General features: G+C 39.8%; 1 protein-coding gene and 1 non-coding gene across 9 annotated transcripts in view; both read right to left on the bottom strand.

Moving 5' to 3' along the window:
• RC3H2 (ring finger and CCCH-type domains 2) overlaps positions 1-16,881 on the bottom strand; it is a 54,566-nt gene that overhangs the window by 15,047 nt on the left and 22,638 nt on the right. For all 8 annotated transcript variants that reach the window (XM_036262068.1, XM_036262066.1, XM_036262070.1 and 5 more), the window contains 6 exons: positions 14,116-14,291; positions 5,161-5,361; positions 4,556-4,688; positions 4,317-4,435; positions 2,206-2,318; positions 114-422 (listed from right to left, as the gene is read on the bottom strand). In XM_036262068.1, the coding sequence (XP_036117961.1) occupies positions 114-422; positions 2,206-2,318; positions 4,317-4,435; positions 4,556-4,688; positions 5,161-5,361; positions 14,116-14,291 (1,051 nt within the window). The remainder of the gene's footprint in view (positions 1-113; positions 423-2,205; positions 2,319-4,316; positions 4,436-4,555; positions 4,689-5,160; positions 5,362-14,115; positions 14,292-16,881) is intronic.
• LOC118630369 lies at positions 4,776-4,886 on the bottom strand. The gene has a single exon (XR_004959607.1). It is a non-coding gene; the product is annotated as a small nucleolar RNA SNORD90 (small nucleolar RNA).

Genomic DNA, 16,881 nt, shown 5'->3' with positions numbered 1-16,881 from the left:
GCATTCTGCATAAAAATTCTACTAACTGCTTTTCCTCAGAAAAAAATAAAAATACTCAGGAATTTCTAAAAAGTCTAAGTAATTCATATTACGCATTTTTACATACTACTTACTTTTCAGTTACAGACTCAGAAGAAGGCCCAGCAGCATTCTGACCATTAGTGCCAACCTTCCCCACTTTCTTCACAGTCTCCAGAGCTCTTAATGCACTGTCAGCATTACGTGGGATTAGCTGGGAAACAGTGTTTTCTGCACTGGAAATTCCATTTGTACTTGGAACAACTTTCCCGGTTGTTTCAGTACTTCCTATGACAGAAATGACATTTCCGGCTGTGGTTGTGACAGTGTTGTTTACACCAACTTTATTTAGAAGAGGAAATGTTCTTACAGTTGCATTGATCTTTTTGTTCCTTAATCGATACCTGTTTTAAAAACAATCAATATATCGGTGAATATATCATTAAATCTTTTTTAAAAAGGCAATGGAAAAGATTTAAAAAGGAGGAAACAGCTTTGAAAAAGTTTTCCAGCTAAATATCATAGTCTGCATCAAATTCTGCTGTAATATGCCTCAAGAAAATAAATATGCCTTTCACTTCACCTACACACATATGCACACACACACACACAACACACACCCCTGTATATGTAGGCACATAATCAATATACCAGGCAAAGTACATATGTATTCAAATAAAACTTCTGAGGGAATGGGAAGAGATCCTTCTAAAATTTTGTCTAAGTGGAATATAAAGTACACTACGTAAAAATGAAAGAAACCATACAACATTTAGTTTGGAATCTAGAGTAAAGAGAAAGGTGTGCAAGAGTTGAAAAAAATTCTGTTGTTACCAAATTGTTAGAGTACATATTATATAATTTTAAAGAAATAAAAAAAGTAACACTCATTTTTAAATAAATGGATTAGTTTATGAGATGGTATCAGAAAGGTAGGCAGGCACAGACTAGATGACGCAGGGTCTTAAAGCCACAATCTTTATAAATATCAAAGTTTCTCATTATTTTCAATGAGCCTTATGGCAAAGTTGTCCCTGTTTTGTGGAAAATAATAAGATTGGGGTGGGCAACAGTAGCTGTAAGACTGGTTAGGAGGCAACTGTGGGTCAAGAAAAGGGGATGATAACTTGGACTATAAGAATGGAAAGATGAAGGAAGAGTTGAGAAATTATACAAGAAGCTGAACTGATAGAACTTAGTAACTAAGACAAGCAGGTTAAAGAAAGCTGACAAAGCCCTGACTGGTTTGGCACAGCGGTTAGAGCATCAGCCTGTGGTCCAAAGAGACCCGGGTTCAGTTTCCGCTAAGGGCATATATCTCAGTTGCAGTTTGTCCCCGGCCCTGGTTGGTCGTATGGGTGGCAGCCACTCGATGTGTCCCTTTCACGTCTCTCTCTCTCCCTCCCACTCTATCTGAACAAAAAATGGAAAAATGTCCTCGGATGAGGATAAAAAAAGAAAGTTGACAAAGATGATTCCTGTAACATGACATGATTTAACTGGTTGAACCAGGGTACACTGGAGGAGAGCAGAATGGAAGGTAAAAGAGGAGGATGCATGGGAATAGAAAATGAGCTCAAACTGAGTTTAAGGTATCTAAAAAAGGGGGGGGGGGGCGTCCATTAAGAGTTGATATACAGGCCAGCTGTACAGTAGAAAGGTTGAGATCAATTTTTTTGGTAAAATCTCAATGATAAATGTTCTGGTTAAAAAACAAAACAACAAAAACTTAGACAACACATAATATATAGCTTCTTTCTATCCATTAACTTTATGTTTAGGGTAAATGAACATAGAAAAAGAAATTACCCATAGAGAAGAGAAAAAGAAAAGAAAATACATAAAAAAGAACGTTAAAAAGACCAAAAGTCATAAGAAGAAAATCTGCTGTACCATTTTACCTGGGCCTTTGCTGTTATCTTCAATTGAACCTGAGCAAATAAAATTGCACATAGGGGTATTTTCATTATACACAGGTGCTTAGCAGAAACATGTATTTCAGTTATACAATGGTCTAAAATATGAACCCTAAATAAGATTCTAAGTCACTTATGTTACTCTTGCCCCCAGAAGCAAGAAGGTAGTTAATTGCATCATGGAAACTCATTGCAAACTTTAAGATTGTATGTAACACTTTCATAATGACCGAAATTTAATCCCATATGCAAGAGAACTCTCATAACCTACTTTTCAAGCTCTTCCTGAGAATGGGCAAAAGTACAGTTTGTTCCTCGTGGACATCCTCCTTGCTGTCTTAGATCTCGGCACATGCTAGTCTTATATTTGCTGTTTGGCTGGGGCTACAAAAAAAACAACAAAAAACCAGTGTGTGGGAAAGTGAAGATTCCAGGCATTATGCACTATTGGGACTTCAAAATTTCATAATTACACCTTTAATTATTTTTCACAAAAGATAAGTAATTCTTGTGCTGAAACAATTACCATTTCATCATTTCCTGTTAAGAGTTATGTGGCATAACTCTGAGTTAGCATTTTAGACATTCTTCCTAAAGATTATCTGAAACTATTTCAAATATTATGTCTATTTATTTGTCAGGTAACACAATGCCCATGAAAATACAAGATTTTCTCCTCAGTTCACAGCTGTGTTAAATTATGATGCCAAAACCAAACAGAAGCTTTTAAAAAGCACTTAAAGGCCATAGTTTGTTCCCTTAAGCTTTCCCAGGATATGTAGAATATGATTCCCCCTGAAAGTGAAAAATTAAGAAATATCTATTCATTTGTCAATTTGAGGTACAATTCTCTTTTAGGCTGGGAGTTAAGTTCACACAATGAGGCAAAATATAAAAACCTCATCCTATCTGATTTGTACCAAGATCTAAAATGTCATTGTTATTTTTTATCTTAATAAAGATAAAACATTTATCTTTCAGTCAATATTTGAATATTATAATGTCGTCTAACAGAAAAAGGATAGAAGATTGGAAAGATCACTTTGAAGTAGATTTGATCTCTGTGACTTACTGCCACCATGACATTAGGCATATTATTTAACCATTTGAAACTTCAACTTGGTAATAACAATTATCTTGCAGGTGACTGTGAGAATAAGAAATAATATATGTAAAACACTGAACACAGGGACTAGCTCACAGTAACTTGATAAATAGTCACCCTGGCTGGCATGGCTCAGTAATTAGAGTATTGGCCCGAACACCGAAGGGTCGTGATTCGAGTCCCAGTCAAGGACATGTACCTACATTGCAAGTTCGATTCCTAGTCTGTCAGGGTCTGTGCAGGAGGCAACCAGTCAATGTGTGTCTGTCACATGCATGTTTCTCTCTCTCTCTCTCTCCCTCCCTCCCTTTCATTCTCTCTTAAATAAAAAAAATAAAAAAAAATCAATGGGAAAACTAACCTCAGGTGAGGAGTAACAAAAAATAAATAATTGTTATCATTAGAATAAAAGATTTATACTTTAAATAACTCCTTCTGAAGTACACCAAAAATATATATATCCTCACCCGAGGATATTTTTCTATTTATCTTCAGATAGAGTGGGAGGGAGAGAGAGGGAGAGAAAGGGAGAGACAGAGAAACATCGACGTGAGAGGGTCACACTGACTGGTTGCCTCCCGCACAACCCCGACCAGGGCTGGGGTCAAACTGCAACTGAGGTACATGCCCTTGGCCGGAATCGAACCCACAACTCACTGGTCCATGAGCCAACGCTCTACTGCTGAGCCAAACCAGCAGGGCTTAGAAAAATTTATATTGATTGTTTATTTTTAGAGAGAGGAAGGGAGAGGGACACAGAAAAAAAATATAGATGGACTGCCTCCTGCACACCCCCTACTGGGCGGGATCAAGCCCATAACCCAGGCATGTGCCCTGACTAGGAATCGAACTGGCAACCTTTCTGTGCACAGGGTGACTCAACCAACTGAGCCACACTGGCCAGGACTGAAAATATTTTAAAAATTCAAATTCCATACACTTACAAATAGAAATTCATTATATGACAGCAATGAAGAAAAAAGTGACAATTTCTCCACATTAAAAAGAGAATGAGACAAAATGTTTGAAGGAATCAATAATCTATACTTGGTCAAAGACATGAGCAGTGAACTCATAATCAAGATACTCTCCAAACTATTGCTGTGGTATGAATTATTTATCAGGTACATTATAACTTGAGCTTCTCCCAAAAGAACAGACAATAAAAAGGTATGAGAGAGTAGAGTCACATAAAGAGTCCATTAACCAAACAGCTTGTTAAGTGTTCAGGATGAACCTGTTAGAGATAACAGCATATGTACAATAAACGTGCTTACCTGAGGTGTCTCATGGCCTTTTCTACTATAATTCTGTATGAAGTCCACCAGGCCATGAACTACTGTTTTAACAGCTACCATTGCATTTTCTAGCTGCTCCCAAGTTGGTGAAACAGCATCTAAAATAAGCCACCAAGGAGATGGAATGGAGAAATTTGTTAGCTGGAATGGAGGAATTTGTTAGCAGAAATTCTCTTGTTATTAAAAAAGTATAAGCAATTGAGTATTTTCTCATGTACCTGGATTGGGGTCTATGTTTGCAAGAAGCTCTAAATGAGGCCTCAGTCTATTTAAGTTAGCTGGGTCACCTGTTCGTTGCAAAACAATTGTCAATTCCTGGACACTCTTTGCAAATGATTCTGGAGACTGCAGCTAATAAACAGAAGACAGAATGATTTTTACTCTGGTTCTTATGACACATCTATATTCAAATGCTTTCCTTTAATCAACATACTAAACAGTTTTTCAAGTGTCTTCAGATTCCATAGTAGGAGTATCATTGGTGAATTTGATTTTCACCTCAGAATCTGCCCTATGAAATTCATCATTAGACACTCAAAAAACATATTTGTAAGCTATATTAGCTCTCTGGAGTCAGAATGTAGATGAATGACAGACTGTAAGCCAGGCTGCTTTTATGCTAATATCCTGTATTTGCTTCCTTACTGCCTCCTTTAGTTTATTTTGAAAGTTAAAAAAATAGTAATAATTAAAAGAAAAAAAGACTTTATGAGAATCAGATATTTAAAAACATAACTGGTTGTCTCTTTAGTCCCTTCAGAAGATTCCAGTACTCTCCAAAGTAACAACAATGATATAAATCAGTACCTCTAATTTCACAAACCTTATCAATAATAGACTGCATGTGTGATTTATGCGCCAAATCACCATATAGAAGTGAGGACCACTGCTCGGGTGAAATACGGAGCCCTGCTTCCATAGCAATATGAACAATTTGGGCATCATGTTCTCTACGTAATGCCTCATAACTCCGAAATTCCTCCTTTAGCTGCATCAGAGAAGAGTCTTCATCCCTCTTGGTAACCTAAACAATAGAAAGGAGAAATAAAACCCAACCCATCAGAACTGGTCTCCTCTCCCTCCTCCCCCAACAAAACCTTTATTTGGGAGTATATGAGGTGGGGGGAACCTACTACATATCAGATACCACACAAAGATGGCACAAAGAAGAAAATGTCCTTACCACAAATTCTTTTTGGAACAAAGCAGAACTTATATAACCTAATACAAAGTTCTGCCTTCCTCCAATGAGCTCAGCAGCTGGTAGGAAAGAGACATAAGATTATGGTATAGGTGCTATTATAAGGATCTATGGCAGAAATTTTCAACCAGTGTGTCGCAAAAGACACACTAGTGTGCCCCCAAATTTTAAAAACATGTAATACCTAACCCTATTTAGTCAGGGCACTCACTTTTTTTCCTTTAGGCTGCCAAATTAAAAAAATGACAGCAGACAACACAACGATAGCCTCCGGGGTGAATGAATCAAAACTATACTTTTTTTGGGTCAGATTGGCAAAAAATATAATACATTTTTTAGTGTGCCACAGAATTTTAGTAACTATTTAAGCCATGAGATGAAAAAGCTAAAAATTGCTGCTCTATGGCAATATAAAGAAAAGGCAATTAAATCTGATTGATGGAGGACGGAAGGGGTATCAGAGAAGGCTTTCCCCAGTTGAAAGCTACATTAACTGAATCTTCAAGAATGAACAGGAACCCTGGCCGGTTTGGTTCAGCGGTTGGAGCGTCGGCCTGCGGTCCTGAGAGACCCGGGTTCGGTTCCCGCTAAGGGCGCGTACATCGGTTGCAGTTTGTCCCCGGCCCTGGTCGGTTGGCGGGTGGCAGCCACTCGATGTGTTCCTTTCACATCGATGTTTCTCTCTCTCTCTCTGTTCCTCTCTCTCCCTCCCACTCTACCTGAACAAAAAATGGAAAAATGTCCTCGGGTGAGGATAAAAAAAAAAAAGAATGAACAGGAGTTCCCCAGGCAAGAAAGGGGGAGGAATAGAACTCTAAAAAGTGTAGAGTGGTAAAATAGAATCATGAAAGTCATGAGTACATAGAATAAAGGCTAACACGTAGGCTGGAAAAGAATCATAGAGGGCCTTGTATACTATGGTTAGAAATTTGGATATATGCCCTGGCCGGTTGGCTCAGCAGTCAGAGCGTCAGTCTGCGGACCGGAGAGACCTGGGTTCGGTTCCTGCTAAGAGTACATACTTCAGTTGCAGTTTGTCCCCGGCCCCGGTTGGGGTTGTGTGGGTAGCAACCAGTCAATATGTCTCTTTCCCATCGATGTTTCTCTCTCTCTCTCTTCCTCCCTCTCTCCCTCCTATTCTATCTGAAGATAAATGCAAAAATGGCCTCAAGTGAGGATAAAAAAAAAAAATTTGGATATCATCCTGAGGAAAATGGGAAGCCACTGAGAACATTTAAGCAGAGTAGTAGGTATCATGATCAGTCTAGCCAGTTAGCACTACCACATGATGATTAAGAAATCTTCTGCCACAACAAAAATAATCATTAGGGTATTTATACAGCATTAATCTATACTTGACCTAAGTGATAAATAAGGTCAAGTTACAGAGTTTCACATGTGCTAGTGAAATTATCTCATTATACAGTGATGCGGGTACATGGCCAAATAATTTCCACAAGCAATGATATACACTTATTCTTAAATCACTAAAACTTGCTGATGGCCACAGTGAAATTTGAAATTTAGTACTAAGAATACTGAGGACTAGTCCAGGGTCTGAAACTTAGATTGGACAAATCATTCAAACTATTTAAAACAATGATTTCCTCATCAGTAGAATGAAATATCCCAGACTGTTTCAATGGTTGTTTCTATTGCTCATGTAAGCACATGAGAGAACAATATGCCCCCAAAAATATAAAAATGGGGAAATTAAGTTATCATCTGCAAGTTAACTTAAAAGTATCAGTTCATAATTCACTTTGGGAATATATGAATATAGTATAGAAAAGTTTGGGGCACCCAAAATTCTAATCAACATGACCTTAGGTATAATTTAAGAAAAAGCAGAGTATAACTTAGAAGTCACAAAAATCTATATTTTGCCATAACCTATTTAAAGAAACACTGAAGAAACAAAAAAAAGAATTATCAATCTAAAAAGTAGAAATAAAAGCGCCCAGCTGGTGTGGTTCAGTGGTTGAGGTTCAACCCATGCACCAGTTAGATTCCCGGTCAAAGCATATTCCCAGCCCAGGTTGGGGGCCAAATCCCCAGTGGGAGACCATGCAGGAGGTGGCCAATAGACGTTCTCTCTCATCGATGTTCCTCTCTCTCTAAAATCAATAAAGAAAAAAAAAATTATTTAAAAAAAATAAAAAGTAGAAAAAAAGAAACCCCCAAAAACCAGAGGATATTAACACTCCTCTAACCACCATGTAAGGTACAGGGTGACTCCTTGGGTAGCATAAGCATCTATCCATCTGAGTAGTAAAGATGGATACAGGTAGCTAAGAGAATCTGGTCCTATTAAAGTTCTATTAACATGCATAAAAATTACCCACAAAGTTATGAAAACTGTAATTCCAGGTCTACTGAATCAGCACCCTTGGTTTGAAGACCACACAATTTAAAGTATGTATGAATGCTCAAGACTTACATGAGACATACCAAATCAGAATATCTGGGAACTGTCCGGCCAGTGTGGCTCAGTGGTTGAGCATCGACCCACACACCAAGAGCTCACCAGTTTGATTCCCAGTCAGGACACATGCCTAAATTGTGGGCCAGACCCCAATGGGGGGCATGCAGGAGGCGGCCAATCAATGTTCTCCTCTCACATCAATGTTTCTATCTCTCCCTCTCACTTCCTCTCTAAAATTAATAAAGAAAAAATCTTGGGGGTAAAAAAAAAGAGTATCTGGGAACAGGACCCAGGAATGCATACTTTTAAAAACTACATAGGTGATTTTTTTTTCTCTTAATGATTTTTAAAGAGAGAAGAAGGGAGAAGAAGAGATAGAAATATCGATGAAAAAGAACATCGACTGGCCACCTCCTGTATGCCTCCCACTGGGGATTGGGCCCACAACTTGGGCATGTGCCCTGACTGGGAATCAAACCAGCGACTTCCTGGCACATGGGTTGACACTCAACCGCTGAGCCACACTGGCCGGGCCATAGGTGATTCTTATGTGTTCTTTCAGTTGGGAACCACTGCATTAAACAATATTATTAACTCCCCTTATTCTGACTCCATGCAAAAAGCAAGCAAAAGTTTGCTACTCTGTTACAGAAAAATATCTACAACACGAGAATTTAAGTCATTCAAGAGTTGCATAAGTCAGTCAAGATGGCAGCATAGGTAAACACAGTACTCGCCTCCTCCCACAACGACATCAAAATTACAACTAAACTCCACAACAACCATCACTCAGAACCGCCTAAAATCAAGCTGAATGAAAGTTCTACAACTACAAAATTAAAGCAGCAGCTACATTGAGACTGTTGTTAGGAAGGGCAGAGACGAGGATGGGCTGGTCCTACACCCACATGTGGAGGATAAAAATCAGGAGGGATACCTTGGCTGTCAAGGTCCTCCTGAGGAGTCCCCCATCCCACACCATGCCTCCTAGCTCAGGGTTCCAGTGCCAGGAAGAGAAGTCCCCATAACTTCTGGCTGAAAAAAAACAGTGGGAACTGAAGCTGGGGGAGGCTGAGGCTGCTTGAGTCCCAGACAGTTGCTCTTTTTTTTTTTCTTTTTTAATTCCTCACCTGAGGATATTTTTCCATTTATCATCAAACAGTGGGAGGGAGGGAGAAAGAGAGAGAGCACGAAACATTGATGTGATAGAGCCACATCAACTGGTTGCCTCCCGCATGACCCGACCAGGGCTGGGGACAAACCAGAACCAAGGTACATGTCCTTGACCAGAATCGAACCTGAGACTCATTGGTCCACAGGCCAACACTTAACTGCTGAGCCAAACCGTCCAGGGCTCAGGCAGTTCCTCTTAAAGGGCAAGTGCACGGACTTACTCGAACCTGCTCCCTCCAGGCTCCAGCATGAGGGAGGCAGCTTGAAAGGCACCAGAGACATACGGAAAAGAACTGAGTTGTTGCCTGGCCGGTTTGGCTCAGCGGTTAGAGCGTCGGTCTGCGGTCCCAAGAGACCTGGGTTCGGTTCCCGCTAAGGGCGTGTACTTGGGTTGTAGCTTGTCCCCAGCTCTGCTTGGGTTGTGGGGGTGGCAGCCACTCGATGTGTCCCTTTCACATCGATGTTTCTCTCTCTCTCTCCCTCCCACTCTATCTGAATAAAAAATGGAAAAATGTCCTCGGATGAGGATTAAAAAAAAAAAGAACTGAGTTGTTTGGCATTAGGGCAAGAGCTGGAGAGGCAGCTTTCTTCCAGACAGACATGGTGGTGGAGGCCAGGTTGTTCCTTTGGTGAGCACATCCCCCACAGGGCAGTCAAACATACGCCATATCTAGGACTCCAGCAACCTGGTACACACTGTTTGCCCCACCCTGGTGATTTTCTGAGGCCCTGCCCCACTGAAATTTCAGGCCTACCCAAGCTGTTTCCAGCGGCTTTACAATAGGAATGGCCTATCTTGGCTCTTGTTTCAGATTTTCCTAAATTCTCTCAAATACCAGGCCTCAGAAAGCCCCATAACCCTAGATGACTGGCCTAAGGCCTGGCACTAGAAGCAGCCAGCCTTGGTTCACAGCTTGGCTTTGCCTGGGCACCTCCAAGACCAGCACAAGAAGCAGCCATCTGCAGATTGCTTTGTAGCTTATGCCTGGTAGTCCCAGGTAGAACACTTGTACAGGCTGACCTTGCCCCAGAGCCAGCACACCCAGTGGACAACTTCAGACCATGTCGAAACACCAGCCCTCAACCACTTCCACAGGCGACACACTCAAGGAGTGGTTTCAGAGCCCTGCTGATGTTAAGTCTTGCTCTCTGTGGTGGGCCGTGCACAGCTGATCCTCCAAGGTAGTCAGAGGCCAGTGGTCAGTGGGCACAGTCAGTCCTTAAAGCTGATCAGCGTGAGTAAATCCCTCCCACTGATGTTCCAACAGCAATCAAGACTCAACAGAAGGGTGGACAGACATGGTGCACCTCAAGGGCCCAGCTGGGGTGACCAGGGAGGCTGTGCCTCTAGACCCTACAGGACATCTACTACAATAGGCCACCCTAGGAAGCCTAGGAGACATAGCAACTCTACCTAATTCATGGAAAGAAACATAGGGAGGCAGCCAAAATGAGAAGACAAAGACACATATCCAAAATGAAAGAACAAAACAAAACTCCAGGAAAAGAACTAAATGAAACAAAGATAAGCAATCTAACAGATGCAGAGTTCAAAACACTGGTTATAAGGATGCTCAAGGAACCTAATGAGAATTTCAAGGAACTTAGTGAGAATGTCAAGGATCTTAGTGAGAATGTCAAGGATCTTAGTGAGAACCTCAAGAGCATAAAAAAGGACCACTCTGAAATGAAGGATGCACTAACTAAAATAAATAATAATTTACAGGGAATCAATAGTAGAGTAAGTGAAGCTAAGAGGCAAAACAATCAATTTGAATATAAGGAAGCAAACAACACCCAATCAGAACAAAGAATCCAAAAAGATCAAGATAGTGTAAGAAGCCTCTGGGACTTCAAGCATACCAACATTCTCATCATGGGGGTGTCAGAAGGAAAAGAGAGAGAGTAAGAAAGAAAACCTACTTGAAAAAATAATGACAGAAAACTTCCCTAACTTGAAGAAAACAGACATACAAGTCCAGGAAGCACAGAGTGTCCCAAACAAGATGAACCCAAAGAGGTCCACACCAAGACACATCATTATCAAAATGCAAAAGGTTAAAGACAAAGAGAGAATCTAAAAAGCAGTGAGAGTAAAGCAGTTAGTTACCTAAAATGGAGCTCCCATAAGACTGTCAGCTGACTTCTCAAAAGAAACTTTGCAGGCCAGAAAGGAGTGGCAAGAGATTCAAAGTGATGAAAAGCAACAACCTACAACCAAGATCACTCTATCCTGCAAAGCTATCATTTAGAATCAATGGACATATAAGAAGTTTCCCAGACAAGAAAAAGCTAAAGGAGTTCATCACTACCAAACCAGTATTATATGAAATGTTGATGGGTCTTCTTGAAGAAGAACAAAAATATGAACAATAAAGTGGCAAAAAATACATATCTATCAACAATTGAATCTACAAACAAAATGAGCAAGCAGAACAGAAACAGACTCATAGATCCAGAGAACTTTTTGTTGCTTGTCAGATGTGTGGGGGCTGGGAGGAATGGTGAAAAAGGTGAAAAAATTAAGAAGTATAAATTGTTAGACTGATGAACCTCAAAGGGAAGGGGGGAAGGAATGCAGGAAGAGATAAACCAAAGAACTTCTATAAGCAATGGACACAGACAATAGTTGTGGGGAAGGTGGGGGGGGATGGGGGTAGGGAGGGAGTCAATAGGAGAAAAAAGGGAGGACATCTGTAATACATTCAACAATAATGACAAGTTTAAAAAGAAAAAATAAACTAAAAAAAAAAAAAAAAGGTTGCACTTCTCAAAAACAAATAAAACAACCAAAAAAGTTGCACTTCTCATTACAAATTAAGAAAACTGATACTACATATGTAACCTTTGTTAGGGTGATGCTGTTTCTGAGGAAAAGATCTACTGTATGCACCAATAAAAGTCTGCTCTCTAAGCCTATAAAGTCAATGAAACGACCTTTGATATTGATGAGTTTACTAGAGTAAATGTCATCTGACAAAGAGGACTTTTGGCAATTAAGTCAGTATGATATCCTCTTATTCATCTAAACACCGCTTTGACACTTTATTTTTAAATTTTTTTTATCCTCATCCAAGGACACCTTATAATATTTTGTTCAGATAAAGTGGGAGGGAGGGAGAGAGAAACATCGACGTGAAAGGGACACATTGAGTGCTCGCCACCCACATGACCCAACCAAGGCTGGGGACAAACTATAACCAAGGCACACGCCCTCAGCAGGAACCGAACCCAGGTCTCTCCGGACCACAGGCCGACGCTATAACTGCTGAGCCAAACTCGCCAGGGCTGCATTAACATTTTAAACTATAGGGCAGTGGGGATAAAATTGACAGGATAAAATTAAAATAAAGTTCTAAAGTAGTGTTGTTCAAATGTCAGATATTAGTAGTTATAGATGTGTACGTACAATCAAAAACCACAAATATAATACCTTTGAGGAAAAATCCCACTTTGTCAGGATGACAATGATCTCTGTAATGTGGCTGCTTAGCTAAAAACATAATGTTTGAGGAACCAAAGATTCATTTCAATTGTTGCTCGAAGGAACTAAAAATCAAGCACTACAACTATTAGGCAGATAGTAGCCAAGCCTAATTAGTGAAAATAAGTGACTCACTTAAACATACTTCCATCATTAATTAATTATCACAAACTAAACATTCTGTCAAAAAAACCTTTTTCTGTCCGTATTGTTTTCACTTTTTGGTCTATAAAACCAGCAAAATAACCTAAATAAGCTATGTTTTCAATTTAGATGTTTTAGTTTATAGAAGTTAATGGGCTTTTCTACTGCTAAGTCCTTGGGCCTTTCTCAAGATTCAGCCAGCAACCTATATTGTTGTACCATGCAGATACTTCAAGGATTCAGCCTACTTTCCATTTCTCTCAGTACCTGTCACCACCCACAACCTATTTTATTTTATTTATATATTTTTAAATATTTTTATTGATTTTTTTAGAGAGAGAGGAAGGGAGAGAGAGAGAGAAACATCGATATGAGAGAGAAACATCGATTGGCTGGCTCCTGCACACCACGTACTGGGGACTGAGCCCAAAACCTGGGCATGTGTACCGACCAGGAATCGAACAAGGACCTCTCAGTTCATGGGAAGATGCTCAATCCTCTAAGCCACACTGGCCCATGCCCACAAGCCTATTTTATTTATTTATTTAGTTAGTTATTTTTAATCTTCACCCAAGGACATGCTTGCATTTATCCTCTGACAGAGCTAGAGAGAGAAAGGGAAGAAGAGAAAGAGAGAAACATCGATGGGAAAGACACATTGACTGGCTGCCACCCACACAACCCCAACTGGGGCGGGGGACACACTGCAACTGAGGTACATGCCCTTAGCGGGAACTAAACCTGGGCCTCTCTGGTCCACAGGCCAATGCTCTAACCGCTGAGCCAAACCGACCAGGGCATCACAAGCCTATTTTAGTTGATGAAACTACATTTCTAAGTATCTTGGGGTTCTCCCCTACCCTCTCTACCAAAAAAAACAAAACACTATCTAAATGCAGAGTGGGGGAATATCCAGTTTCACTGTTATCCCTAAGACAACATATAGGCCATCTTCAGATTAAAAGCTTTAATCTAATCACACAGAGAATGAGATAAAAATAATAATGGGGAAGTTAAAACATTCATCTACTCTTAGGAAGTTTTCAGTCTAGTTCCTGACCCCCATTTAAGATGGTAAATATAAATGAATTGGGCTTCTTTACTTTCACTATTCCAAGAGTCAAGTTTACCACATTATTTCCTTATGTTGTGTTTTGTGTTATTGACACTTTCACATTTGTTCTTATTTTCAATAGATGAAATCAATGCAGAAGGGGGAAAAACAGTTTTTCCTTCAATTCTTGTAAGAATTCTGCATTTGTGGGGGCCTCTAAACAAGGTAACACCCATTATAGGAAGCCTCTGTCTTACACACAGGCATGTAATGTTTAGATGGTTGCTTACTACTTACCTTAAAACAAGAAGCTCGATACAGTAGTTGCACAACATGACCAATACTTGTTTTTGATGCCTGAGGAAATCTTGGTTCTAGTCTTTGCACAACAAAAAGTACCAGAACTTTCCTTGAGAGAGCAGAACCATCTTCTAATGCCAGCAACACCAGTTTCAAGGCCTCTTCTTGCATAGCTAGAAGAAACATGAGTTCATGATAAATGAAAAACCCTGCAGATCATGTCAGTCACAGATTTCTTTGCTATTAGTTTACTCAGTATTTCATTAGCACAAAAAGAAAACATCACACATACACAAATAGTGTTTATTTAAAAAATAAAGTAGTCCACCCTTATCTGCAGAGGACATGTTCTAAGACACTGAGTAGATGCCTGAAACTGGATATAGTACTGAACCCTACATACAGCAGTGGGGGAAAAGTAGGCTTACAGTCGTGAGTACATGCAACAGAACTTAAGTCTTTCTTAAATTTTTTTTTCCTTTATTGATTTTACAGAGAGGAAGTGAGAGGGAGAGAGAGAAACATCGATGAGAGAGAACATCGACTGGCTCCCTCCAGCATGCCCCCCACTGGGAATCAGGCCCACAACCTGGGCATGTGTCCTGACCGGGAATTGAACAGGCGACCTCTTGGTGCATGGGTTGACGCTCAACCACTGAGCCACATCGGCCGGACTCTTTTTCTTTTTTTAATCCTCACCTGAGAACATGCATAGAGAGAGGAAGGAAAGGAGAGAGAGGAAGGAAAGGGGAGGGAGGAAGGAAGGGAGAGGGAAAGGAGAAGAGTGGGGGTAGGGAGAGAAGAGAGGGAGGGTGGAGAGAGAAACATCTATAGGTTGCCTTCCTTATCATAGGTGCCCCAAAGGGGATCGAAACTGGCAACCTTTCGGCGCACAGGATGATGCTCAACCAACTGAGCCACTCCAGCCATGCCAGAGCTTATTCTTGTATTATTATTTATTATTGTATTATTAATACAACTGTAAACCTTTTGCCAACTTAGTATAATGTTTTCTTCCTAAACAGAAGTCCTCACTTAACACCATCAATAGGTTTTGCAACTTATGATGAAAAACAACCTATGATGAAACCAATTTTACCAAAGACTATCTGATACAAGAGCTAAGTTCCTATAGCACCTCATCAATGATATAGTGAAACAATGTTAAACGAAATGTTATTCGAGAATCTGCTGTACATACAAATCTATGATGAAGTTTAATTTACAAATTAGACACAGTAAGAGATGAACAATAACTAAAAATAGAATAATTGTAACAGTACACTGTAATAAAAATTTTGTGAATGTGGTCTCTCAAAATATCTTATTGTACTGTACTCACAATTCTTGTGAAGATATGAAATGATACAATGCCTACATAATGATGAGTGAGGTGAATGACATAGGCATTGTGGCTTAATGGCAGTCTACCATAAGAGTTAACTGAACACGAGACACCTGAACAGTCTATCTAATAACCTGGATAGCTACTTAGTGACTAATGGCTAGATAGAGTATACAGTGTGGATGTGCTGAACAAAGGAATGATTCACAATGGCATGAGATTTCATCACACTACTCAGAACAACGTGCAATTTAAAACTTATGAATTGTCGAATAGCCACAGCAATCTTGAAAAGGAAGAAAAAGGTTGGAGAGATCACAATACCAGATTTCAGGTTATACTACAAAGCCACTGTAATCAAAACAGCCTGGTACTGGCACAAGAACAGGCATACAGACCAGTGGAACAGAACAGAGAACCCAGAAATGGACCCAAGGCAATATGCTCAATTAATATTTGACAAAGGTGGCAAGAGCATACAGTGGAGTAAGGACAGCCTCTTTAATAAATGGTGCTGGGAAAATTGGACAGTTACTTGGAGAAAAATGAAACTAGACCATCAACTTACACCCTACACGAGAATAAACTCAAAATGGATAAAAGAATTAAATGTAACTCATGAATCCATAAAAATCCTAGAAGAGACTGTAGGCAACAAAATTTCAAACATCATACGCAGCAGAATTTTTACTGACATATCACCTAAGGCAATAGAAACAAAGGAGAAAATGAACACATGGGACTACATCAAACTCAAAAGCTTCTGCACAGCGAAAGATACAATCATCAAAACGGAAAGGCTACCCACTGTATGGGAGAGCATAATTGCCAATGATATATCAGACAAGGGGTTAATTTCCAATACATATAGAGTGCTCATACAACTCCACAAAAGGAAGACAAAGAATCCAATAAAAAAATGGGCAGAGGAACTGAATAGACACCTCTCCAAACAGGACATACAAATGGCTAAGAGACATATGAAGAAATGCTCATCATCACTAATCATCAGAGAGATGCAATTTAAAACAACAATGAGGTATCACCTCACACCTGTCAGAATGGCCGCCATCAATAAATCATCAAACAACAAGTGTTGGCGAGGGTGTGGAGAAAAGGGGACTCTAGTACACTGCTGGTGGGAATGCAGACTGGTGCAGCCACTATGGAAAACAATATGGTGTTACCTCAAAAAATTAAAAATTGAATTTCCATTTGACCCAGTGATCCCACTTCTAGGAATATACCCTAAGAAGCCTGAAACACCAATCAGAAATAATATATGTACCCCCATGTTTGTAGCAGCACTATTTACAATAGCTAAGATCTGGAAACAGCCCAAGTGTCCATCAGTAGACGAATGGATAAAAAAGCTGTGGTACATATACACAATGGAGTACTACGCAGCTGTAAGAAAG

This window comes from Molossus molossus, unplaced genomic scaffold, assembly GCF_014108415.1.
Source record: "Molossus molossus isolate mMolMol1 unplaced genomic scaffold, mMolMol1.p scaffold_m16_p_14, whole genome shotgun sequence".
Classification (NCBI taxonomy): domain Eukaryota; kingdom Metazoa; phylum Chordata; class Mammalia; order Chiroptera; family Molossidae; genus Molossus; species Molossus molossus.
Note: the sequence above shows the minus strand (reverse complement) of the source record. Positions and strands in the feature narration are given on the sequence as shown.